Raw genomic sequence first — 27,651 nt, 5'->3', positions numbered from 1 at the left:
ATGATAAAAATAATAAGCTTTATTTGAGAATATACTTAAATATGTCATCTGCCTTAATAAGGATGCCATTGCAGGGTTGCTTTTGATGAAGACCATGTACCAGATTTGGAGGCCACTTACTTGCAGGACATCCACAGCATTAGTTCTTTGCTCAAAATGTACTTCCGTGAGCTACCCAATCCCTTGCTCACCTATCAGCTGTATGAAAAATTTGCTGTGAGTAGCACTTTTTGTGCTCATGGTGGTTAGATATGTTTATTTTTATCCCTTGAAACAACTGCGCATAATCTAGTCTGTGACTGCTGTTATTCCTGCTGTTAAGATTACTTTATTTCATACTCCTTCAACCATACGCTTAAGTACATGCTGGTTTATCTTCTACATTCTGTCAATAAGCTTTTTTTATCACAATTAGTCAAACAAGTTTTGCTGTATTTTATAAGACATGCTTTAGACCAATACAATTTCACCTACAGCTGGATGCAGGCAGTTCAGTTAAGCAACAATTTATTTTATGCATCTCATAGACAAAGGTATCATGGACATGATTTCTAATCAACATTCACAAGTTCACCAACATAGAATATTGACAGATTTGCATATTTCTTTTAGAAACCTGTGGACAAAATAGGCAGTCAGTACATCTGGTTGGGGTTAGTAAAAATATATTACTTGAGGGCACACAGGCTGCTATATTGACATTGGAGACAGAGGGGTGGATTTGATTTATTTGTCACTGAACTGGAACTGGTCGTTGAGGGGAGCACATGGATTGATGTGGCAGCTGACAAGGCCTGCCACTCAAGGCTATCTTGGGCGATAATGAGTAAGTCCTCCACAGGACAACCCATCCATTCCTTCACATTTGTTAGCCAGTTCTTCCTCTGGCCACCATAGCATTGACTGCCCTCCAAGGTCTGAAGGACAGTCTTTGACAAAATGTCATTCTGAGTCTCATGGCCAAACCAGACCAAATTGTGCTGCTTGACTATTGCAAGTAGGGGTTTGCTGGTGTCCTACAAGTGTGGCAGCTGTGCTTTGTACAAAGGGATGGTGTTAGAGAGTGTTGGTTCTTTAACAGAGGAATCAGGTACACTCCCATTGAAAGCAGGGTTGTGGAAATTGAATAGAGGAGGTTGGGCCATAGACTTGTGTTGTTAATGAACCAGGTGATAGGAGTATTTTAGTTTACAGGTAGTCCTCGGGTTACGACGGTCTCGACTTACGTCGTTTCGTGGTTACGACACTCATTCCCACTTACAGCGACAGTGATAACAAAGCAACGTAGTGGGCTTATTATTGAGATGGAAAGATTATTGGCGCTTTGGTTGGAAGACCAAAATCAACGCCGTATCCCTGTGAGTTTTATGGTTATTCAGGAGAAGGCTAGGCGACTGTTTGAGGCGTTGAAAAGAGAAAAGGGAGAAGGAAGTGAAAGTGAAGAATTTGTGGCGAGTATAGGGGTTGGTTTATGAGGTTTAAGGATCGTGCCCATTTCCAGAACATTAAAGTGCAAGGTGAAGCTGCCAGTGTTGATGAGAAAGCAGCAACTGAGTTTCCTAATGCATTGGCTAAGATAATTGAGGAGGGTGGTTACTGTGCTCAACAAGTGTTCAACGTGGATGAGACAGGCTTGTTTTGGAAATGTCTGCCTAACCTAACACTGTTTATTACTCTTACAGCACTTACAGTACAGTATTTCTTTATTAAACGTACTGTACTACAATATTTTACTGTACTTATGTTTATTGATAATTATGTAGGGTACTGTGTTAGGATAGGTGTTTGGATAGACTAAGTGTTTGCAGTACTGTACTGTTATTATGGTACAGTACTGTATGAACGTATGATCCGACTTACGTCGAAATTCGGTTTACGACGCCGCGTTGAGAACGGATCCCCGTCGTAAGTCGAGGACTACCTGTATTGTCATGGTTTAAATTAGGCTTGGGCCTTTCTAAACTGCAGCTGCACTTGACTTACCTTGTGCTGTGAATCTTATCAGTTCAATAATAGTGACGACCACATCTCACCTACTTTGTCAGCTATGTCTTTCCGGCAGGTAAAGCTCATGGCATTGTGTGCCTCCTCAAACAGTACATTCATTCATTGCATGCTTTAGTAGAATTGTGAGCTTTTTGCTACAGCAGTTTTCATCCCTTTTAGGCAGTTTGCTAGAACCTTTATCGTTAGTGAGGATGCTTAAATATTATGATATTGCTGTCATGATATTGTTCCTACAGTTTATTCTTAGGCAGCATTATGTAGGTCAGTGGAGTTGTCAGTTTGTTTGGAGGCAGTACTGTTGATACCTGAGTGTAGTTTGCATTGTTATATATCTTTTTATGTTGTGGCAATAAATGCATTTGTGTTTAGGAAGCTGTGAAGGATGAGGACAACAAACTGCTTCGGATTCACGATGTGGTGCAGCAACTTCCTCCACCTCATTACAGGTAGATTCTTTTGATCAGACATAACCTTTAGAAAGTGGAAGTATTTTTAGTTTTAGTTTACAAGATCATCCCCTTTTTTCCCCCCTCGTCAGTTCCAGATAAAAAATTGTTCACAACAGTGCATGTACTTGTGTAAGTAGGTTGGTGATAGGTTCATGCATTTGTGTGTATGTATATGTGGAATGACAGATTTATCCAAAACCAGCAGAAAATTGATATGTTGATTTCTAATTTGACATCTGGCATTAATTTGTGATGCCACATAAGAAATAGAGTTGAAGGTAGATAACTCTGTAGAGAAATTTACTCCTCTTTTAAATGCATAAGTTCCTTTACTAGAACAGTTGATAGTTTGTATAGAAAATATTACAGTACAGTGAGGATACTTTTCATTCCACTGAAAGCTGTCCTTACTTGTTTGGTGTCATCTTGTTGGAGGTTCCTATATTTTTAAAGGCAGGAATAATACATTTACGAGAGAGCATCAAGGCAAGTTTATACCAAAAAGATCTTTGACCATGGTTTGAAAATGGTTGGGAGGAAAATTAGGGTTGTAAAACTATTCAGGTGCTCCCACACAGTTTTTGTTTCTGGATGCATGGGAGCAGCCACTTTGGGACTGAATCAGGACAAAAGATGAAAGTCGGTAACATTAAAAAAATATTTTAAGGACCAAACTCAAGATTTATGATCTCTGCAAGCATATCACAGGCTAAAATTTGTTGGAGTGGTGGTTGAGGTGGTAGCAAAGTGTGTTTGTCCACTAAGTGGCAGGCTCCTGCACAGAACCACTCCTATACTGCTACATTTTTTTTTTTTTTTAAAGCAACGCTTTAGCACCCCTTGATGTGTTTGTAAAATTGTCTTGTCATGGGTACGAGAAATGCATTTTAAAAGCTAATCATTGGTGTGTTAGAAAATATATGAAACAGTGATGTGTGTCTTTGTGTTTTCTCAAGGACCACAGAGTACCTCATGCGGCATCTAGCTAGAGTTGCGAGCCATGGATTGGAGACCGGCATGCACTCCAAGAACTTGGCCATAGTATGGGCACCAAATCTTCTAAGGTGAGAGATTATCCTTGAAGGTTAAGAGCAAGCTTGCTTCTTAACTCCACATAAATGTTAAGGATAAAAATTCCATGTTTTTTATTACTGATGCCAGTTCTGAGTACATTCTTGACCAAGTTCCGAAACACTTGCGATTAGAAGTCCCTTTTTCGTGACAAGCATTTTAAAACACAATTGATGAGTGTCAGATTTGACATAAAATCTTCCTGCTACTGTCTGCATAAGAACTAATAAATTTGCATATGCTACAGTATGTGAAGGTCTTGCACATAATTCTGTTGTATACCACAGGTCCAAAGAGCTCGAACTTGGTGGAGGTGCTGCAGCCTTGCAGGGTGTTGGCATACAGGCAGTGGTAACTGAGTGTCTCATATGCTACTGTGACATCATCTTCAGCGATAAGATGCCCTCCTACAGTTCACCTCATTTGCAGAGTATGAATTTTACTTTTAGAAAAAAATATAGTTGTGATGACTTTTTCCGTATTGTGCTTTTGCTGTTCTGTGCATGATACTACATCAAACTCTTAACATTTTGGTATAGTATACAGCTACTTTGTTCTTAATGTTACTTCTCCTGTTTAGCTGCTTTTTTTAATAATATTTAATTTTTAAACAGAATCTCAGAAAAAGCCTCGTCCAAAATCCCTGGCAATATCCACTCCAACGCGACTTCTTTCTTTGGAGGAGGCACGTGAAAGAGCATTTTTTGGAAACCTTACTCATAGCCAGCGCTACATAGATGTTGGAGGAGGACCTTCCAGTCTTCCCAACACCTATCACACTGTTATAGATCTTCCTGGCTACAGGTTAGTAAACTCTGTCTGGCTTTAGGAAAATAATAAACTCACTAGTGAGATTATGATGAGTGTCATTGAGCTATTTGGGTATGCATCAAATTCAAAAGAAGAACTAAAAATGATGGGAGAACAAATAAAAACTGTAACTTAAGTTCAGACTGCAAAAATGAGCTGTTCCTCATTCCGTCTTCACAAGGCATTTTCTCTCAAACCTAACCCAAAAAAAAAAATCAGGCGTTTCTAAATTTTATTGCACAAGTCACACCATGTTTTTTTGCATCAGCAGCAGATTGAATTCTCACTGCAACCCTTATCCCTTGTAGCGCAACTTGGAATTGATCAGTAAAAGTTGATAGGGTTACATTCCTCTTCTGACAGCAAGTTGAAAGGGTTTTGTAAACCTGGTGAGGGGATGAAGTTTAAGGGTGGTTGAAAGGGAGGATTTTTTTTTAAAAAAGAGAAATAAAGGTGTGGGAAATCTACACGCTTTCATTATTTGTTTTGTTTATCAGTTAAGGGATAGAGCTCAGTGTGGAAATGGTCAGGTAAATCTGTGATGGTATTTCAGCATGTATGTGTAAATGTGATTAAATAAAGAATATTACGTAAATTACATTTTAATGGATGTAAAATAATTAAAACATTGTATATAGCTACTGAGATTAGGTCGCAGGTTGCGAGCAGCTTGCTGATAGAGTATGTTTCTTTCTCATTATTTAGGAAAGTATATTTTGAATCTAAACAAATACTCTTCTTTGTTGCCAAAACACAGGAAAAAGCCCAGTAAAGAAAACAAAGACTCAAACAAAGGCAAGAAGTCGCCTGTTGGTGGGTGGAAGTCCATATTCTCTAAACCTCGTTCTGGAAGTGTCAAGAAGGCAAGAAAGACAAGCATACAAGGTCAGTCTAAGATGTCTATGAAGTTGCTGTATCCACAGTAGTTTGCTGCATGCACACATGGACTTTTTTGCATTTATATATATTAAGCATTTCCATCTGCACTATTGTGTCTCCTCATTTTGTCCCAAGTTTTGTGCATAATTGTTTTTTCTCAAATATGTGCCTGCATTCATGAATTCTATGGTTATGTGTGTTGCAGGGGATGATGTTTCACTAGGATCAGCACCTAGAAAGGCCCTCACGGAAGAAGATGTGCACAACTGGAAAAAGCGGCTGCGCAGTGCCAAGTCAGCAGAGTCTCTGTTGTCAGTCAACCCATCATCTCGTAGTAGCACTGGCAGCCATGCTTCCAGTCTTTTGACATCTCCTGATGGATACTTAAGGAGCAGAGGTAAGACCATATGCATGTCCTTGCTGTAACAATAATCACAATATAGAATGTTTGTACATGATGGGTACAGTCCACCCTGTTTTGGGAAGACAGATTCCAAAACTTTGCTGGTAACATATCTAGTGCCTCTTCATGTTAGATATTTATTTTTAAACACTAATTTTATATTCATTTACAAAATACTCTTGCGAAATAAATTCTCGTTTATACAGTTCTTAAAACTCTTTACAGTTTTTGGTCGAACTTACATCAACAGTCTTAACAGATGGCTAAGAAATGGAACTGAAAAGAGTTGACCCTCCCTCTTTTTTTGTTCTTTACCCATTGATCAAAGTCTTTTCTGGTTTTGTTATTAGTATTAGTGCTGCAGTTAGTGTAAGTGCAGTCCAGCTATAATTTTTTTTTTTTACCCCACCACAGAGGAATTCTTGCAGCCCTACCATAAACGCTCCCTTTCGTCTGATGCCTCTGCAGTTCACCACCACCAGTCACACTCTGCCTCCAGTTACTCTGCAGATGTACCCACAGATGTCAATCCAGGTGAGAAAAGAAATAGAGCTGGGTCATATGATGTAATGGTTGTAGATGGCTCAACCACACTGTGAGCTAGGTTGTATGGCAGGTGGTTCTGTTCAACTGGCTGTGCACACATTACAGCTCTGGACCAATATTTTGCTCAAATTACACTGGTTGTCCATGTCACACTATGTACATCATATTCATTATTGGGTGACAGATAAATATCTTTTCATTTCAGGCTGGTTGTCCATAGAAGGTTGGATGGTTGTTTCTAGCATCTGTTTAGATTGTTGTGCTGGACTATGTTGCTTAGAGCTGTTGCAGGTCTATACAGTGAAGAAAGGTGTGGGCCTTTGTGTTAAAGCAAAAAGTGTACTCTGAACTAGTATCATTGGTCAACTCTTTCCTGCTGTCACTGATTACAGATGGTCAAACTTCACCTACCAGCAGCCACCAGTCCAGGGCAGAGAGGCGCACAGATCTTCCCCGGAGGCAATCTTTTGTGAGGGGAGACTCCACCAGAAAGGCATTACATCGTCGGGTTCCGTCTGCCCCAAGCACTCCCCGCTTGGAACGTGACCCAGACAGGATGACAGGAAGGGGAGTTAATGGTCAGCAGAGAGCAGCATCCCAGACAGGCCTGGACAGTCTCCCTCAGTCACCGGCATCAGACTTCAGCCAGCTGACCACACCCACCTTGGACAGCAGTCTGGGAATCGACATTGATGCTGCCATCAATGCTCGTCTGCAACAGATGGCAGCACAGACCCGGATTGCACGGACCAGCCATAGCTCTCCTGCTTCTCCCGACATTCCTGCCCATGCAGATCGCCACAGGCCACCCAGGCATGACAGCAGCCTGTCATCTGAAGATCCTGTTATGACAGTAGAGTTGCACGCCAGCCCAAACACTCGGCGACGTGCAGATTCCACTCCCAATCAGACCAAGTTCTTTGTATCACGGTACCATGACTATGCAGAGATTCTGTCTGATGATGAAAAAGATTCAAAGGAGATGTCTGAAGGCAATGCTGTAACAGGCATGGAGGATTTAGTAGATAAACTGGAGCAGAAGCTTTCTTCTGCTGGAACAATGTTCTACCTTCCTGACAGTTCTGACAACAACAGTGCTTCTCTGCAAGTTTCAGATGGTGCTCCTGCTGGATACAGTAATGCATCCACACATAGAACTGTGGAACGTGTGGCTGCAGCAAAAGGTTCCACTCATGTGCCTAGCACCCAAGTAGTACGCAGAAGAGCTGAATGGATACCTTCTGATTCGACACTGCATAACTCTTCTATGCAGCAGACAGGCATACCTGTGGAGTTTCAAGAACTAGTGCCGCGCTTGACAGAGGGGAAGGATGCTACAATCAGTGGCAGTAGTTATCCTAGTGATGGTCATTGGCAGGTCCGACCTGATGGTGGGTCAGGCAGCTCCACTCAGAGTGGTATGACCAAATGCTTGAGTGTTCCTTCAGATATTGCCCTTTCCTTGGAGAATATAACGGCTAGTCAGTCTGACTTGTTGTCGTCGGTAACCATAAGTGAGCTATCTCAGTCTGTAAACAGTTTTGGTGCTGGTCTGCAAGAGGACTCCCCGATGCGAGAAGATCCACGGTGGCGTCGAAGCACGTCGCTTGACAGTCTGGAAACAGAGAGCACCCTCTGCCGGTCTTTGCGAGCCATCAATGCTCAGATGGACTCAGCTTTTCACCAGCATCTGGACCGTGCCTTACAGCTGGAGGAGGAAGGCTATGCGCGTCATGCAGAAGCTGCAGCACTTTCTCCCCTTCACATCTCAGAAGACAACAGTAGTGCTTCTCTAGTCAAGGAAACACATTTCCCAGCAACATTTGAAACAACTAACACAATATCAGATACATGTGAGATTAAAGCAAGCTCTACCAATCTTGCTCGTCACTGGGACTCTGGTAGTACAATTTGTGGCAGTGACAAGTCTTTTGAGGATAACCTTGTACAGAACAATATCCATGACAGAAATCCATCTCAGACCATCCCTTTCACAGCATCTAATGAGGTCTCCTGGCAGATGAAATATGAAGATGATGAAGCAGTGATAAGACAAAACAGGGTTTCAGCAGATAATGTACATTTGACAAATAATAAAGAAAGGTGGGATGTTGGTGGGATATCTGCTCCTCCGGTTCTTCAGCGTCGACCTTCCTCAAGCAGCTCTGGTAGTTCGTCTGATGTGGGAGAGGACAGTGATGACAGCTTTGAGATTGTTTACCATGCCCAGCCAGTGGATGCTACCCCCATATGCTATGAAGTTGCGTGGAAAACAGCGAGCAGCAGAGAGTCTTGCAGCAACCAGGGGCCATGATTCCACAGATTCCTGCGGGGTCCTTACTGGGGTACATGATATACAGGCGAGACGCTCAGGTGACTTCCCTGGAGACTCGAGACAGATTTCGCAGGATGATATTCCATGGAGACAAAGTCCCTTATTCGGAGAGTTTGAGAGGCAGAGAAGTGAAAATGCTTTTGTTTCAGACCTTAACCATGGCTCTCACCATGCTGTCACTCCAGCAGACAGGTCTCTGCAGCCCCTGCACACTTCTCAGCAGCTTCCTTGTCATATCCAGACATCAGCAGGTCTGAATCTGGATCTGCCTGGTTCCTCTCGGAACCTGCAGACTTCTCCAACTTTAAGCTGTGCACCTCAGTATAGCTGGCACTCTGATTCTGAAGTTTCGACTGTGAGCTCTTTAACAGACCAGATACAGACTAAGACAGAAAGTGAAAAGAGCGTAGAAAATGCAGAAAGTCAGCCATTGCACCTGATGCTATACCATCCTGATGAGTTCAAGGTACCACCAGCTGCCGTTGGCAGAAGCTCTTCACTGTCCTTACCTCAGGTGCATGTGAACAGCGACACTATCACAGAGGAGAAGGCCGTCATCAAAAAGTCAAGCTTTCGAAAGTCCCCGACAGAAACACAGATAGCTGCTTCCTGCTTAGAACCTTCTGCTGAGTATGGGCAACCTGCCTGGCAAAGCCTGCCTCGAGATGCCAGTTTGTGTGGAGGGATGCCAGCATCATGTTGGAGACAGCTGGCTAAAGACAGGACTCGGGAACCTGTGGCCGTAGTAGAGAAAGAGCCTGAAAAGCAGCATCTGGGCTCTGGCTCATCCCATGACATGTCTGGGTCTTGGTCAGGCTTCAGCCAGTCAGCAGATGGAGGCATGTATCTTCATCAGGCTGAGCAAGATGCCATGGAGGTGGATAATCTGTGCAACAAACTGGTTGACGAACTGCATTCATCTTGCGGCTTACTTGACACGCCTCCAAAAAGTCCACAGAGTCGCCAGCAGGCTGGTCCAAGTCCCTACCACAGTGTCTCAGGTGCTTACAAAAGTCCACCTGAATCACCAGGCAGACGTGTTCAAGTCCAGACTGTGTCTGAGCATCATGTAGAGGACTCGGATGTTCGGCAGAGGGTCATTCATGTGGAAGGTTACGGAAATGTGCCCGAGGAAGAGCTGCAGAATGCACTCAATGCAGGCAAAGAGATGCTGATGGCGCATGCATCAGCATCCTCGCCAGGCAGCAGACCCATCAGCTCCATTTTGCCAGCAGCAGTGCTTCCTGGAAAGCCTGTCACCAACAAAGCTACCCAGGAACGACGCTTAAGTGCATCGCGAATCCCTCGTTTCCACAAGTGGACGGAGAGCAAAGATGAGAAGCGTCTACTCTCAGATGTGATGCAAGCTGAATCACAGCAGTCTTCCTTATCCTCAACCAGCCAGACAATGATTTCATCTTACATTACAGACAGCAAATCATGTGCTTCCTCAGGAAAAACCAGAGAGCCCGACATCAACAGGATTAGCAGCACTGCCACCTCCTCTTCCTCTTCTTTTTCATCCACCTCCTCTAAAGTGTCAAAAATTCCTCTTTCACAGAAGATGCCCAGTCCCACAGGCAGCAGCAGTTCTCGCGAGTCTCAGCAAAAGGTGTGCAAAGGTGTCAGCCCATCTGCAGTGCACAAGATCTCTAGCAAGTCACCACAAACAAACAAGTCTTCCCAAAGCCTAAACCCTATTCCCAAAGCCAGAACCTCAATACACAAATCTGACGTGGCCCCACCAATGGAAGAGGTTCTAGAAGTCACACGGCCATCTGTTAAGAAGCGAACTCTGATCAGCCAGGGCAAACTAGAAAGAGGTACAATTGTGAAGGAAGTTAAGATGGATCGAGGTGGGGCAAAGCTGATTATCGAGAAACAGCCAAACATGAAAAAGAAAATTCAGACTGTGCATGCACGCAAAGTTCCCCACCCACCACGGCAGATTGCAGAAGCATTAGATGGTGATGGTTGTGATTCGCTGTCAGTAGACATGTCAAGCACAGGTCCCTCTGACATTGAGCACTCTGGTATGTCCAGTCAGGAGGATGAGGTCTTTAGCGATGAAAGCCTGCGTCCAAAGATGAGTTGCAGAGAGCGTGGCATGATCTCACGAGCAGCTGGCTGGATGCATGGAGTTCCCATGTCACCTCAGCTAGAGCGAACACCCACAGCAAGTGATCCATATCACCAGCTGGCTGCAAGTCGCTCCTCACTTGACGATTCGATATTGCAGCTGGCTGCTGAGAGGCATGACAACTTCATACCTGACTGGGAATCAACAGGTGAAGGGGGATACAACACCGGCTCCCTTCGCGCAAGACGCTCACTGAAGATGCAGAGTTTGATGGAACTTTTTGAAAAAGCATCCATCGTGCGAAACATGGATGGCGGTGCCGATGCCCGGTCAAGAGAACAGTCAGAATCCACCTCGGGCTCCACCACAATCAGCGCTTGCTCCCAGGAAAGAGAAGTAGACACAGATGATGATATTTTTAGCCCCCCTTGTCCTAGATTACCCATTTCTATGTCTCACCGATCTCGCTCAAGGGAACGTGCTGTGCGCGATCAGAGCCAGGCTTATCCTCGAAGATCATCACCTAGCCCATCTCTTCAGCATCGAAACTCAGGTGCAGGAAGAATTTCAGAGACAAGAGTGTCCTCTGTGGGTAGAGGAAAACGTGACAGCCACCAGAAAGACCTGAGTAGGATGGAAGGAGGCAGAGCTTTGGGCAGACCTCCACGCCACAGGAGTGCTTCCCAAAGCTGTGCCTACAGTGACTCTTCAACGTCTGAGTCCGACAATACACTATATCGTGAGCGAACAAGTAGCCTGAAGCCGATGACCCACAAGGTTGGACATGGAGGGGATTGCAAGACAGATGAGAAGTGCTCAGAGGACTTGAGCCCCAGCAGCTGGGAGCTGCTGTCATCCAAGGAGAACAGGCAGGAGTGTGTGCAGCGGCGAGGAAGCATCAAAGAACTGCGGCAGCTGTTTGAGAAATGTCTGCAGGGGGGAGGTGAAGACAGGCCAGAGAACACAGAGATGTCTCCACCAATACCTGTGAGGCGTTTTGTGCGCACACGCAGCGTCTCCCCAGCCCTAGAGAGCGCTGTGGCACAGGTGCTTAGCACCAGTAGCATGAGAAGGAGCTTAGAGCTCCCTAGCACTTCATCTGGGAACCATGGGGACTCATTGATTGCACCACAGCCCTTAAGGCTTGGTCCTAAACCTTTCTATGGCTCAAAGAAATAGTGTTGGATGTTTTCGCAGAGGATTTTTTGTTTTTGGACTGTGCTGGCTGATAAAAAGATTTCGTTTTAGACGAAGACTCCTTTGAATATCGATTATACTCTAGGTGCATATTGGACACCATGTAGTGTGTTCATTCACTGTTGGATCCTCGTGGGGAAAAGTCTGATTTGCTTTGCAGGCTGAGATGAAGCTTGCTTTGGGCAGTTTTAAATTTTTTTTTTTTTTTGTCCTCTGTGTACATTAGAGACTGTGCTGTGCAATATTTTACCAATGCAGATTTTATTGGTCACTTCAGCTATTTGTGAATCTCGTATACAAAGGTAGTTACTAGAGTATTATATGTTTTATTTTTTCCTAATGAGGCTGACAAGAGTGTAGTTATGTGTTAAAGATATGGACAAAGAGATAAAATTTTTAAACTTTTAATTTATATTACCCGTCTCTTGTAGAAGTGGTTGAGTTGAGGGTAACTGAGAGATGCAGCATGTCTTGCTTTATATGTTGACTTCTTTCCTCCATCCTTCATCCTCAAGAATAATGGCACTTTTGGAAGAGATTATAATTGTAAAGTGTAGGACAGCATTGTGTCACAGAAGGGCACATATTTTGCATCTTTTACATGGGCATTTGCCTACTTAGGCTGATTGAGACTTGTTAATAGAAGATGGAGACTTTGGAAATGGTGCTGAGATAGCCGAAAGACTGTGAGAGGTATCCATTATGAAACCTTAAATCTTGCACACCATGACATGAAGGCCACACTTTTAGTTTCTTAGGCTTGTGGAGATGCTTGTAGTGGCATGAACTTAAGATCGGAGAAACGAGCCCTTGTGTGGATGGAGAATCAAAATGTTGTGCGTCACCCACCTCACCCTTCATTTTCATCATTGGAAAGCTGCAGTCAAGAAGAGAGAACTGTCACATTATTTTCAGTCAAACACATCTAGTCTGTTGCAAGCAGGTCTTTCAGCACATCTACATATTAAATCACTTTTTGAAAATCAGTACTCTGTATGCGTAAAGTTTAAATCATAAAAGAACAAGAAGAAAGGACCAATGTTATCAAGTAGGGGAAGTAATCATTGTGAATGAATCTATGGTGCCTGTGGTAGTAGGAGTGTTTGCAGATGTATGTGTTTCTTCATAGCAGTTTTACCTGTGTGCATGAGATTGAGAAATAGAACTTTCTAGTCTTGGAATTTGTTCATTTTATTTCACATTGCTTTGTCCAAAATCAGATGTAAGGAATTTGGTGGCTTTGTGCAGCTTGGTGTTTTGCTCATTAGTTCAGAAGAAAAATTGGAAAAAGTTCATTTTGATGCCATATAAGTAGAATGTTGAGTTAGCGGGGGTTTTTGCACTGAAATGGTAAGGTGAAAGTTGCAAATTGCAGTTCATGTTGCTCATGTTGAGATGTCTCTACAGAGTTCAAGTCATTGATTTTTAGCGATTGTTAATCTCTGTCATCACAGTTATGTAAGGTAGACATTATCAGTACACAGGCTGGAACAAGGCGAAGGTGTCCCACTGGAATGTCTGTAATAATAGTTCTGAGCATCAGAATGAAGGAGAAATTTTGTGTGTGTGTGTGTGTGCATGTAGTTTGTACATGCAAGAGAGATGTGTGTATGAGTGTCACCAGAGAGCTTAGATGTAGAGAGGGTGCACTCCTTCTTTATCCTTACTTGTTAAGAAAAGTAGTGACGGAGTTGCGTCCCTTCGAAAAAAAGATGCTACGCCGCAGTTGCTACTATCAACCACTACTAAACAAAGTCGGCGCTAGCAGTGTTTATCTTTGGAGTAAATGTCTAGGTGTTTGCGATATCAAATGACCTTTATCTAAGAACAGATTTTTGTGTCTTTTATTCATGGGAATTGCTTAGATGAGGGTAGTTTGGGAGAGTTTTAATACATGTATGACAGCTGACTATATTTAAAAAGGATAACTTTTATAAATTCAAACAGCACATCCATGAGCACAAATTTGCATTTATTTAAAGTCCATAAAAATCTAATTTATGAGAATTTATTAATATGAGAAAAGCAGTTAAAAAATAGAATTACACATAAATATAAACAAGCCACATTCAGAATACTTGCTCACATATACTGAGACATATAGATTTCTGTTTACATACAAGCATGGGCAATAAATTCTCACACAAATCATAATAATCATAATTAATAACAAATCATAATACTACTATTAATAATAATGTACATATTTATATACATTCATATCCCTTGTTGTAAGAACATTGGTTGACAATTGAAAGATAACAGCTATGCTTACTATGAAATATACAGCAATCAGATACTCAAAAGGGATCATTCTCACATGTACTTTAAATGAAGATTTATAACATTTTCTTTCACACTTTTCTAAAATAATTTTAAATTACTTAAGCTTAAAAGCTACAAATGATGTAACTTCAACATTTTTTTATTTCTTTTTGCTCCTTTTTCAAAAAAGGACACAGAGCTATCTTTCAAAGAAAAATGAAGGCGAACATTGATAAATAGATTAATCACACTTCCTTTCAGATCACATGCACCAAGTGGACAACAGAGGTCAATGCTTTTTAGCTCTTCCCACAGAAGTCGAATCAACTGAGATTTAACTTTTTTTCCCAGGAAGTAACTGGTCAATATTTTTACAACATGTACACTCTAATATCTTGACTGTCTCACTCAGAATTTTTGTTTTTTTGGTGGTGGTTGTATGGAGAAAATAGTTAGAGGGTCACTACAGTTATCATCAAAATTATTGAAAGTGATATTTACTTTATCAATAATGTCTTTGTCATTTAAACAATTGATGTCATGGTCATAGTCATTCTCGTCAATATCTACATTACAGATCATTATGTCCTGTTGTTTGTCAGTGGTCACAGATGTCAGAGTCAATAAAGAGCTGTCATTGTCATTCTGGCAATTAGTTCCACTACTGTGATGAAACAGGTTCTCAATCATGATCTGACGGAAGAATAATCTAAACTGTTCTGCAGTGGGGTTATGTAGATGCTCCCCTTTTCCCTGAAAGCAAGAAAAAAAAGTCTTCTAAGCAGTCTTGATTCAGTTTTTCTGTAAGAAGTAATGAAATACCATGATTTGTCTGAAGCTCATCAAAAAGCTCAAGCAGAGCCTGCACAGTCATCTTCCACCCTGTCAGACAAGGTAGTGCATTGGATGAGGGTGTTTCAACAGTGTGCAACCATTGCAAAGTGTCACAGAGAAACTCTTTATGCCCAGATGCAAGCTATGATCATCATTAGCCTTATGTGCCAGTTAGAGTGATCTCTCATGATAAATGTTAATTAAAAAATAAAATATGACAGAAAGAAAGGCCCATGATGGTAAAATGTGGCTTAGTAATATATATTGGAATATATCATTATCTAATAATCATAAGTTATCAACCTTGAATGGTGGATTTGGAATGGCGAAAATTGTGGGTACTGCATTCCAGACAAGACTTTTTTGGGGGTTTGACAGTTGTACTGACTTTCCTCGAAATGATCCGAGCAAAGACAGTATCCTTTTCCATACACATCAGATGGTGTAAGATGGTCAAAATCTTTCCTTCTCGTAAAGTTCATCCATATTTTGCACCTGTTGTAATGATTTTTTCAATATATTAATAACAAATCTTTTTATAACACCTCAACCCAGTGACAAATGCCTTAAATGAAAATACTATAACAAATTTAAATAGGTTTCTAATCAGATAAGTGAGAATTCATCACACAGTTTCACAGTATAATCAGTAAAGTCGTTTTAATAATCACAGAAATCAAGCAAACGCGTTGTAGTAGACTGCTCTCAACTACAGTACACTTATGGATCGTAATTTGAGAATAAATTCGTAGCTTACCTCTCTTCGTCCTTTGGGAAATTGTGGAAACGTTTTTCTTTTGAGGTTGATTTAAATCTGGCGTTCTGACAGTTAATTGCAGAACAAAATTGCCCACCTTGCCTCAAACGATCGCTTTGTGCCGTGTTGTTTCGTAGCATCTCATTACGAAAGATAACTCTAACCGACGAGTTTTCCCGCGGTCACGAGTGAACCCTCTCTACATCTAAGCTCTCTGGTGTCACTTCCTAATGACCAGAGGTAAATAATATCTTTTTCAAATGTACAATTCCATCATCTTTTCTTTTAGACTGTTTATCAATTGCTCCAGAAGAATCTTGAGCCCATAAAGTATGAGATTCAGAGACTAAGGTTAGTCGCCTGCTGTACAAATGCAAGATCTAAAGAGAATAGAACATGATTGCAGACCCATAGTGTCGAAAGATGTGACATGTGCATGATTTTGACCTTTGACAGGACACTTTTGCAAATGCATTGATGCCACCACTTATTGTAAGCTAGTCTGTTATTATATGACATAAAATTCCCATGTGTATGCTTGTACTACTTTATTTCCACAGAATTTTTATTTTGCTTCCTAGTGAGTAAACAACTGTCTGCTTTTTCAAAAATATACTTATTTTTTTACATTGTGTGTTCACCTATGGTCCACTGTTGCATTACAGTGTTTCCTTTATGGTAAACCAAAAGCGAGGGACTTCCATGGTGATTGTGAGTGTCCTCAGTATATGACATTGGGGAACTGCAGTTCAGTAAGTGACAGATAGGCGTGTTCTTGGAAAAACCGGACTAAATTTCAAACCAATTTCAATTGACTTGCTGCATCATGCTTTCGTTTTTCCTTCTGTCTCAGCTGCTTGTTACTGGGATTTGTTTGGTTTTTTATTTTGTTTGTTTGTTTGTTTTTTTTTTTTGGTACATTTTATCCACTGAAATGCTTGAAGTCTTTAATCCTGGGTGAACAAAGGTTCTGTATATAAATGGGAGATGTGTGGCGGCCAAGGGCATCCAGATGTTTCTTACAATGAGGCATCACTGCTTGTCTATGTGCAGCTGGTACAGTTAGCTGGTGAGAATGTCTGTTATTTATAGCTTTTATTTTTCTGGGTTTTCTATTCGTCATGACAGGGCCAGTTGCAGGACAGCCAGAGATTGAAGCATGCATCCATTTGGATGCAGTCTTATTTTCAATTAATCTCAATTTTAAAATAGTAAAAATATATATATATATTGCCCCTTTCTTTCCTCTCCCCAAGCAGCTGTTTCTTTTCCTCTGGTTTTAAAAAAACGAACAACAACAAAACACACAAGTTGAAAAACGTTGCTAGGTAGAGATTCTATGCAAGCATGAATATGGAGCATATAGTGTGTTGTCAACATTATACCTCATGAGTTTACTGGTGCCTGTGCAGAAGCAATCATTTGTGTGTGTGCGCGCGCGCTGCTCAAAGCTGTGTGAAATAAAAATGTGAACCGAGGCACATCCAGCGATAATCTTTATAGCAACGATCAGCTGTCCATCCCAAGAACTATCATTATACAAATACGACTGTAAAAGTGAACGATTTGGTTTTTCACTATTGCCCTTAGCACCATGACAGCGAAGCAGTTTTTGAGATGTTATTCACCGTCCAGTAAGTAGGGGCTTCAGCTGTACAAAGGCAGGAGTATAGTACAACAAAACAAAAATCGGGAGTTAGCGTCTCAGCAGTGTAGTTATTCCCGATACGCTTCACTGGCTTTCTCATTCGCTTCACGCGAGTGTTCTCGGCGAGCGCTTCGTTCGGTAGAGTCCGACTTCTGGCTGGGACATGATGGTGTCAGTCACGTGACTTTAAAAAAAAAATAACCTCCCAAGGATGACGTATGTCTTGCTTGCGTCACTGACACCGTGGGCGTCGAAACGCTGAGAGAACTGCTGGCGACGAGGGTGCAAGGTGATGTCGGCTGGTGCTGATGGAGCGTTGCGCTGTTGTGTCACCGGTGCTTGCAGTGTGTGCAAGAACTGTTGTGCTTGATTATGTTAAGAGCGTTTAACGTATGGAGGAATACTGTCAGGCTGTACATATATAGCTTAAGTGAACGGACGAAAAGGCTGGTGTACAGCAAGGATGGTACGGGCTAACCTGGGGTTGTTGTTTTTTTTTTCATTTCCCACTCCCTTCCCTCTTCCCGCGAAAATAAATTTTGTCCAGAGATTGGTTTGTTGTAATGGATGTCCTCGTCGCACCGTATTAAACTTGCAAAGGCTGGAGATAGCGAAGTGAAAGAAGAGGCGACAGGGGGAGAGTTTGAAGACGTATGTCCAGGTCCATGGATGGTTGGGTTGGGAGGCATTTGCCGGCCCTGCCACTGTCAAGTCTATGGTGTTCTGTGCATACGTGAGCAGTGTGCAAGCGTGCATGGCACTCTCGCACTGTGGTCGCTGCGACTGTCGTCAGCAATCTCATTACTCATTACCTCCAGCCCCGCGCGTGAGTCGCCCACAGCTGCGGAAGGAAAATGTCTTTATCGATTGTGTGGATAATTTGCGCTTGACAAGGGATCCCAGAAGCACTTCAATATTGTTATCAAAATAAGTGGCAGTAGTTGAAGGAAATGATTCGCGCTCTTTTCTACCTATTTTCCATTCAGTAGGAGGTGAGCCGAATGTCGATAGGATGACGTATATGACAGGAGGCTGAAACATCCACACATTTATTTCTCGTTAACTCGTTCCCTTGCAGAATATCAAACGAAAATGTGTGAACATGGTTGGGAAGTCGCGGTGCATGGTGGTGAATTTCTGCTGTTCAGCAATTGTTTAGAGTGGGTGCATGATTTCTGTCCCTCCCCACCTGTCACCTGTCGCAATGTCTTTAGGTCAAAGGGGTATGTTCCTGCTCATTTTTCTCTCAACCATATTTTCCGTTCTGGAATCCGACTGCTTGGCGTTGTACCAAACGCAACAGTAGACATTGTCTGTCCCCTCCCCGACTCGTGCACCCTCTGCTCCCACCTACCCTGCCGGACGCACATTAATCGTCGGAAATCCGTCTCTTTCGAGCGTCGCCATGTCGGCGTGAGGTCATGGCCTTGACCGTCCAGCAGACTGGCCTTGACCGTCCAGCACACTGGCCTTGACCTCGGCAGGACGCGAGAAGCGAGCTGGTATACGACATAGGTATATACGACTCGGCCATAATGTACTCGCTCATAATACTCGCAAGAGACTTCTGGAAGCGGGGAGGGCAGGGCAGGCACATATGACAATATTATTACAGAAATGCTCTTTTTATATATATATATGTGTTATCCGTGAAAGTGCAAACAAAGTGCGTAGTAATCATGTACAAATCGTGTAAACTGTGTTGTGGAATGCTCTTTTCGGTGTATTTAGCGTAGAGTGACGACATTTTTTGAGAGAGAGAGAAGGTACGTGCTAGTGAACGAAAGAATTTCCGCATACAGTACGTATTCAGTGTACTTTTCGTCCTGTTGTTCCAGCCTCTTTGATGTACTTCTTTCTACTGTGAGTAATAAATCTGAGAGGAACAGGATTGTTGATGACATGTATGTATATTCAGTGTGGTTGTGTGTATGTGTTGGGGGAGGTGTTAGGAACTCCTGGAAGAACCCCAGCTCTCCTCCACCCAACGGAAAGCAGGTACAACATCTAGGAAAGTGTGTGGGGTGGGGAGGAGCCAAGAGTGATGGGTCTAGAAAAAAGGGAAAATGGTTAAACGATACCAAAAAAATTACCTATAGGAATAGACAATAAGAACTTTGACAGCATTGCAACTGAATATGCTTCCAATGCCGAAAGTGTAATTTAAAAACAATTATTATGTATCGACATTGTTCAGCGAGTAGCAATGTATACAAAGTCGACAAATTATCAAATTATCCTCAAATTTTATGACTAAACATCGAAATAAAATAAAGGAGCAGACACAGACCTGCACTGACGTCCATGTTGTGACGTGAAGTGCTAGTATTTACGTCATGCAAATGTCGTCATTGTGTGTAGAGCAGTAACGGCTGACAGTTATGGAAGTCTTGATGTCGTCTGCTACCAGCTTGGGACTGTTTTCTGTTCACATTGGTAAGTAACCAACTGTGTAAGAGTCATTTTAAAATAAAACGAAGATAGAGGTCTTGTAGTTCTTGTAGTTAGCAGACATTTTGGATGGAACGAGTCTCCCATTGTTCAGGTCACAGAGGTGGCGCGTGAAGAACAAGTACAGTTTTATTCATTTTCGCTAATAATAGACTTTGTTTAAAAATGTGTCATTTGTCCTGATTTTTTGGTTCTTATTGTTTTGTATTAGTTCTGTGCAATTTCTGGTTTAATAGTTTGCAAAAACGTCAGAACAAAATTGTTCAGCGCGTTTTTTTTACTTTTGCTCATTTGTTTTAAGCCATTCGCTCTCGAAATACAAATAAATTATTTTCTTTACAATATATCTGTGATTTACTCATCTTTATTTTTTATTTGCTATTCTTCGTCTTTGTACAAAAGAGCAGTGTGTTTTTCTCTGTTATCCATGATCTTTGACTGATTTCTTTGGTATATCCGGTGTACTGTCGTCTGCCATTTTATACCATTTCATTTTAGGAAGTAAAAAAATAAATAAATAAAATAAAAGGTGCGCATGCGAAGAACGACCAATCGAAGAGCACGTGCACTGAGACCGATACATGAGAAAGATGGTCTCAAAACTGGATTAAAATTTATTCAGACTCTCTAAATGCTTCTGCTAACCAAAGATGTGTGTGGCAAACATATAAATCTTTGTCCATCAGGAGTTGCTATCACGAAGCGAGAGAAGTCGTTGCCCTTGGGCACGGGGAGAACAAGAGCAAGCATCTTACTTTTTGTAGCAATGATGGCAAATATTCTGTGGGATTAAGTAGCATGAAACAACGTGCACGTGGTCTGGACACTGCTTAGTAACTACGAAGACAAGACACCTTCCCCTAAATTCATTTTACCTTTGAGCAAGGATTTACTCTGGTGTTAGAACTATAATCCCAGAAGCTGTAGACTGTTAAAGTTGAGACAACCAGATCGCGCTAAGTCATTCTTAATAAAGTCAAGTGTAAGCGAATTTAAATATAAGTTTAAATGTTAAGATTTCCATGTAACTCGACTAGTGACAGCTGTAAGACAATGTAACAAATTCGTTTATATGTATATTTAAGTGCTTGCTTACTTTTTTTTAAAGTGTTTATGTCTTTAACTCTAAGTTCCGATAGGCTCAACGGCAAAGCAAGCGTTTCTACTCAATCCTGATCAGCTGCCTCGATTTGGATTACCGGACTGACGACATACACTGCGCTGTGAAGATCAGGTGAAGCCATGGAGGAAGTGGTCATGAGGCAAATGAGTATGATGTCAGAGAGGTCAAGCAGAAAAGAGAAACGTGCCGTCCTCGTGCTGGGCGCCACAGGTCTTGTGGGTGGCGCCGTGGCCCGTGCCCTGCTGTCCTTCCCTTGGTTTAAAGTCTTCGTTGGCACGCGAAGACCTTGGTGTTCTGAAGCCTTGCTTCTTCGGCGAGCTGGTGAGGCTTTCTGCGCCCTTCTCCCCCGCGCAAAAAAAAAGCCAATTATAATATAAAGAATAATTTATATCTTCTGCTTCCCTAAATTGTTGCTTAAAACCTTAGAAATAAAAATTAGCTAGATGAACTTCTCCACAAAAACAGCTTCACAAAGTTTGATTTTACTTTATAAATAGGTAAATCTTTCTTCTTGGGCTATTAAGCTGAGGTAGTCTTCCACTCCCGTCTTTTTTTATCTCGAGATTTTTGTGTTTGCCACTTGGTATGAGGAGCGGAGGACACAAACCTCGAACATGACGCTATCCCAATGTCTTCTATTAGTAATAAATAAAGAAAAATAAATTAAAAATGAACATAAAGCAATTGTCATAACCAAGCAGAAACATCAAAAAACTGCGGCAGTGATGTTGTCTCTGTACCGTGCTTCACTTTTCTGTGACTCGGGCGCAGAATATCTTTTGACTTGAGGAAGGAGGTAAGAAAGCCAAAACAACCATATTGAGGTGTTAGAGACCTCACTTTTTTTGGGGGTACAGCTATTTTGTGAGGTGTGTCCTCTTCTTCTCGCTGCTTTACCTTTCCCTACCCTCTATGAAGTCAGGTACCTACTTCCGACAGCTGGTAGATGGTGGTGGAGAGAGTGTGTGAGGAAAGTCTGTTACTCTGGTATAGGACACCAGAGCTCTCACCACCCGGCTTCTCCATGAACTCACACAAGCACACGCATATTCACCTGCACGATACCGCCATGCGTTCAGGTGCGAGAGTTTTGGAGGTGGACTTCAACTACAAGCAGAGCCTGCTGGAAGCCATGACAGGAGTCAGGTGTGTCTTCCTGCACACCCACTACTGGGAGATGTACTCACGCACCCTGGAGGTCTGGCATGTGAGTCTCCATAGTAATGTATCTGTAATGTTTGGTAATGTTTAACATATCTATGTAATGTTGGTAATGCCGTTTAGCTTGTCTTTGAAACTTCTGTGATACAAAATTGAATATTCATGGTGATACCATGCTCGGTTGTTCCTGGTTGTTGGCAATGTGTTGCGCGCGCTAAGTCAGTAAATGTAACACTTGGTGTAACACCTTTGTTAATGTCCGACATTACATGTCGTCAGGGTCAGTGCGTGGTGGAGGCGGCGGTGACCGCCAATGTCGAGCACATCGTGTATGACGGCACCACCTACGTCAAGCCGTCTGACGGTCTGATGTGTGGCTTCCTCGCCTCGCGCCTGGAGATCGAGGAGATCATCGTCCGCTCGGGTCTGTCATCGAAGGATATTTTATTTTTATCGCCACTGTCTTTGTTGTCATTTTGATCGTCGCTGTCGTCGCTGATGATGACGTGATGATATGGTTGCTCGGCTTTGGAGATCTAGAGATCTCCTGGTGCCGCACTCATGGAGTTAGGGTATGCTGATGTTTGTGGGCGCGTCTCTCGAGAGCAGAAGAGAGGGAAGGAGGATATTCATGTAGACTTGGGGAAACATTATCTTGAACACAGCTTTACATTATACTTTGTTCCCAACACATTTCCACCTTTAAAGTTTTTTCTAAAAATCAACGTTTTTGCTTGTTTACATAGAAATATGTTTACGTATGTGGATGGATCTTTGTACGTGTGTGTGCGTGCGCTTATTTGTCCCCAGGTATTTCCTACACCATTGTAGTGTTCCCGTTTGTGCTGGAGAACCTGTTGACGGTATTTCGACCGTTCGAAGTGTCAAAAAACCTTTACGCTCTGCGTAAGTATAGGCTACCCACGATACTGACGGTAGAGGACCATGACTACAGCAACGACACCATTGACAACTCCACAGACGCCAGAAACCTTTATTTTGTCGTACAACGTCGTCCGCTCCATCCACTGCAGCTTTCATTTGGTTGTGTGACAGGAGTTGCTTTGCAAGTGTTCTTTTGTATTATAGTAGTGTGTATATGTGTGAATGTATACTACATGCGCATCTATGTGTGCTTTTTGTGTGTGTGTGTGTGTGTGTGTGTGCACATGCGTTTGTTTGTGTGTGTGTGTGTGTGTGGAGGGGGCGCTGTATCCGTGCACGTGCATTCAACAGCCCTGCCCATGGAGTATAATCTGCTGCCAGTGGGAGGCCTCAACGACATGGCCATTTGTGTGTGCAAGATCTTCCTCCAGTTAAGGAACGTCCGGAGGGTAAAACTCTTTCTAGCCACCCAGATGCTCACCGTCAGCCAGATCGCATCCACTCTGACCTCGGTCCTCCGAGAAAAACGCTTCTTTGATCCCGAGGTTTGAACGCAGTCTGACTAAGATATAGATATGGGGTGTGTTGCATGAGGAGGTGATAAGTATCATATAGGCCAGTCAAACCGATAATCTGTATCCGACATTCTAAGTAGATACCTCACGAGAGAGTTGATTACTGAATGATAATAAAATGTAGTGATGAAGTGATTGTGAAGGTGAATGAATTAACTATTTCTGCCAATGAAGATGACGTCAATTAACTTTTGAAACCAACGAGTCGTAGTGAAATAACTTATTTTATTTTTGAATACTAAATACTATCCGTTTGCAGATGTCAGTGGAAGACTTCATGGCCTTCGATTTTCCTGGCGCAAAAGACATAGCGACCATGTTTCTGCACTACCAGAATGACCTCAGATTACCGGACATCCAGCTGACCAAATCGCTGAACCCCCGTCTGCGAAGTATCACGGAGTGGGTGGAGGACAACCGCCTTCAGTTCCTGCGCGTGCTGAACGAGTCGAAGGAAACGCCAAGCATGGAGACTTTCCTGTCGGTGACGAGGTCCTCCATTTCCATACCCTCGAAAACACCCTCCATGAACTTCTCCAACTCAGCGGCGGTCAGCGCATGGGCCACGTCATTTCTAAAGACTCGGGGGTCGCTAGGCCCCTCCTCGGACCCCTCCTCCACGTCGCCTAACAGCCCTCCTCGCGATGCCGTCAGTCCTCGGCGGACCGGAGCAACCACGAAGAAGCGAAGGTTCCGAAGCCTCTCCGACTCCAATTTGAAGGAGTCCGGACAGTCGTTGATGAACCCCTCTTGCGGCAGGGACCTCACTTGGCCGCTTTCAGGTGTAAATGTCGGTGAGTCAGATTGCAACCACCTGGACACGATTCAGTTTGACAAATCGTCGCCGTCCGGTGTCGCGAGTACCACCTCGCTTCCCAGCAATCTGTCTCTTGTCTCCTTCGAGCGAGCGGAACCGTGGACAGACGAGAGCCAGGTAACAATATTGTAATGACAAACAACACTTCATGGACACAACATCTCTACTCTGACAGTCAAACTTCAGGGGGTGAGAATTAACACTGTTGCTGGAAGGCCAGCAGAAAGCTGCTGAAAGTTCAAGTAGAAGGTAAAGGTCATGAAAGGACGTCCAGGGTGAGGCAAGTGCAAAGCCAAACCCTCTTCTTCCGCCTCCCTATGCGTCAGGTACCCGCTTTTGCTGGTTGGACAAGAGGATTTTTCGAGTGACAGAGAATCTGAACCCAGAAACCATCTGCTCTCAATCGTAATGGTACATGGATTGTTGAATGATCAGAGACCAGTTGTACGCACCCCTAATGCCCAACAGTCGGTGAGATGTCTGATAGTTCACAAACCTACCCAGGCTGGGTAAATTTCTGTCTGCAGACTGCGTTTAAGATTTGTGGACATTCTTTTCTGTTTGTATTTTTGTTATTTTCTAACAGTTTGTCATACCGTGTTTGAATGAACTCAAAATAATTTTGCTGTTCGATATTTACAGTCAGAGTGTATAAAATTGACTTTTCTCAATAACTTGCTTGAGCTTTCGATTCTTCTCATTTTTTCTCGTCCTGCTTCTAGGCTTCTTGCATGCGACCTTGATGGAGCAATGCATCTTATTCTTTTAATGATGATGCATACATACGGGCGCTGGAACCATGATTTGCGCACTTTGCAAACAGGAACCAAGGCAGTCGGGTTTGAAATGAAGGCGTTGTACGTTTACAAAGTGTCCAGTGCACTCTGACCTTTGATGTCATGTGACACAAGTATAACACACACACACAAACACACAAACACAAACAAGGTATCGGCTGCCTTTATTCACAGTTGACGTCGAGTACATGTAACACTCACCAGTTAGCAAACACTTGATCAGGGAAAAATGGCAAATGAAACAAATAGAGCTTGTATGTACAGTATATGTATGCAAGTGTATCTGTCTGCCTGTGTGTGTTTGCATATGTGTGTGTGTGTGGACCATGTGTGTGTCTGTGGACCATGCATATATTCAAATGTGCGTGATAACAGAAATTTGAGCCATTTATCAGAGTGTACAGCCGTTAACAATATTTTTACGCGGGTACAAAATTCATACAAAGTCACAAACAACGAATGAGGCCTAGAGCTGTTTCATTTAACATTGCATTTTCGTTTGCATTAAATGCTTTATGGTGTGAGGAGCGTGAGAGAACAGAAATCCCCTCCTTCATCAAAATGGATAAAAAAATAATCACAAAGCCACAGGAGATGTGGTTCATCTTGTCTAAGGGGGAAAGGCAGGCAAACCCTTTCCTTGCGTCTTCTGTCTTCCTGATGAATCAGGCACCTCGATGCAAGGGAGTAAAAGTTTTACAGTGATGGGTTCAAGTGGATCTCGAACCAGTGCCCCTCCAGCCTAATGGTCTGCGAATTAACTACTAGGCTACAATACGATATCCCCTACCTTCTCCCCCGAAAAGTTCAAAACAAATAACAGGCATAAAAAGACAATCAAAACCCCAGGCCCAACCCTCACCCAACAAAAAATAAAATCTATCCCCACAGGATACAAAGGAATTGAGTCACGTGCAGGGGAACATGGCTGGTTGGTGGGTAAACACGAGTTTGCTAAATCCCGCAAATAAAGACAAGAAGAACCCTGAGGTGTGCTAGAAAGACTGTCCTCTTGAAAAGAGAATAGTTATTTCGTCTTTACATAGTCAAACATTAACGACGCTGAGAAAATAACAACACAGACATCAGCAGCGGCTCGACAGAGATCGAGTATACATAATAATATACATAATATGTTTGGCTTTTTATCTACAGATACATATCTAAATAACGTCTTGTTAGATTCCTACATGTTACACAACTGTTACACAGTAATATGTGCATATATATATTATTATTCATCCACTATAGTGATAAGCTAGATATATGAGTGCAGCATCATGCTGGACCGCGGCATGACACACAGAAGGGCAGAGAGATCAGTTATTATTATTATCGCGAAGCGAGGCATGAATTATTAAAAAAAAAAGAAATAAAAAAAATAGAAGAAGGATGCTGATGACAATCTGCATCAATGCTGAGGTCAAGACATCCCAGGGTCCTGCTTGCTTCCCGCCGGAGACTTGCAGGTCAAAGAGTGCTTCCGGCATTTCTTGTGCTTGTCGTCCCACACCTTGCTGCGCGGGCAGCGGCTGAGACGCATGATGCCGTGCTTGGTGCAGACGACGTAGTGGTCGCATCCCTGGCAGGACTGGTACAGACCCGCCGCCACACCTTCACAGTCCGCCTGGCACTGCACGTCCTTCTTGTTCTTCTTCGACATCCGGGGCCTGGTCTTCTGCTTGTCCCTGAAGACGAGAGGACAAACTACAGACCGCTGGCTCTTTACATACCGGAGTGTAGTATATAACACGTTATATAAACTGGATGATGATGATGATGATGATGATGATGATGATGATGATGATGATGAGGAGGAGGAGGAGGAGGAGGAGGAGGAGGAGGAGGAGGAAAAGCCGCAAACTATTTTTTAGAAAAACCCAAAGTGATGGAGACAAGAAAGCGAGAAGTGATGGACATAAGAAGACCACCAGCTTCTTGACACGTGCCAAAAACTTGTTGATATATATATGTGTGTGTGAGCGAGTGGGTGAGCGCATGCTTACAAGTAAGTGTGTGAGAGTGTGTGTGAGTGAGCGTGATTCACCCGTCGTCGACGACAGCTATGCGATTGTCAAGTTCGTCGTCTTTATCATCTGTTTTGGAGGGGTTGAACAAGGTCCGAGCATCCTGGTTGTCGCGACCCAAGGTGGCGATCACTCCAGTCTCCTTCAGAAGCTCTTCGTAACGGTCCTCGGCATCCTCTTCCTCCATGTTAAAGTAGCTGTCAGCCGGCGCATCACTAAGCAGAGAAAATAGCCAGGCAGGTTATTTTTTCGAACTCTTGTCAACTCCCCATCCTTTTTAAACATCCTTTAAAATACACATCACATGATTTACTACTTATTCAGGAATTGGTAGAAAATAAAACATATTCGTTCAAATGTTTTCAGTCAAAGGAAAGAAAGTATGGAGAAAGGAGAGAAATAAGTGAAATTGGTAGAGTGAAGGAAACAAAAAGCTAACCCAAACATAAACTCAGCTCTGCGTATGATCGGTCGGATGCAGGTGGGCGACATCGCTCGCTCACACTGGCCTGAGTGGGCGTTGAACTCCTGGTC

General features: G+C 42.8%; 2 protein-coding genes across 2 annotated transcripts in view; both read left to right on the top strand.

The window, feature by feature from the left end:
* Nucleotides 1–13,397, top strand: part of LOC112567753 (serine-rich adhesin for platelets-like) — a 33,280-nt gene extending 19,883 nt beyond the window's left edge. Inside the window, 10 exon segments of the mRNA XM_025244556.1 lie at nucleotides 75–216; nucleotides 2,377–2,453; nucleotides 3,413–3,520; nucleotides 3,815–3,957; nucleotides 4,142–4,331; nucleotides 5,095–5,222; nucleotides 5,422–5,613; nucleotides 6,034–6,153; nucleotides 6,558–8,472; nucleotides 8,474–13,397. Coding sequence (XP_025100341.1) covers nucleotides 75–216; nucleotides 2,377–2,453; nucleotides 3,413–3,520; nucleotides 3,815–3,957; nucleotides 4,142–4,331; nucleotides 5,095–5,222; nucleotides 5,422–5,613; nucleotides 6,034–6,153; nucleotides 6,558–8,472; nucleotides 8,474–11,759 — 6,301 coding nt within the window. The 3' untranslated portion in view covers nucleotides 11,760–13,397.
* Nucleotides 13,398–15,851: 2,454 nt separating this feature from the next.
* LOC112567747 (nmrA-like family domain-containing protein 1) lies at nucleotides 15,852–24,967 on the top strand. The gene is made up of 7 exons (XM_025244551.1): nucleotides 15,852–19,717; nucleotides 20,863–21,176; nucleotides 21,935–22,062; nucleotides 22,296–22,440; nucleotides 22,827–22,922; nucleotides 23,253–23,446; nucleotides 23,736–24,967. Exons 2-7 carry the CDS (start codon nucleotides 20,975–20,977, stop codon nucleotides 24,423–24,425), a joined length of 1,455 nt encoding a protein of 484 aa, XP_025100336.1. The 5' UTR covers nucleotides 15,852–19,717; nucleotides 20,863–20,974; the 3' UTR covers nucleotides 24,426–24,967.
* Nucleotides 24,968–27,651: the final 2,684 nt, after the last annotated feature.

The sequence above is a fragment of the Pomacea canaliculata genome, linkage group LG7 (genome assembly GCF_003073045.1).
Source record: "Pomacea canaliculata isolate SZHN2017 linkage group LG7, ASM307304v1, whole genome shotgun sequence".
NCBI lineage: Eukaryota > Metazoa > Mollusca > Gastropoda > Architaenioglossa > Ampullariidae > Pomacea > Pomacea canaliculata.
This window is presented reverse-complemented; position numbering and strand designations above follow the sequence as displayed.

Bases quoted from the DNA above. Each gene is read 5' to 3' on its own strand.
- LOC112567747 (XM_025244551.1), top strand. From the start codon at position 20,975: ATGGAGGAAGTGGTCATGAGGCAAATGAGTATGATGTCAGAGAGGTCA. The intron at 21,177-21,934 runs GTGAGGCTTTCT...CCATGCGTTCAG, and splicing joins CTTGCTTCTTCGGCGAGCTG to GTGCGAGAGTTTTGGAGGTG. The intron at 22,923-23,252 runs GTAAGTATAGGC...TGCATTCAACAG, and splicing joins AAAAAACCTTTACGCTCTGC to CCCTGCCCATGGAGTATAAT.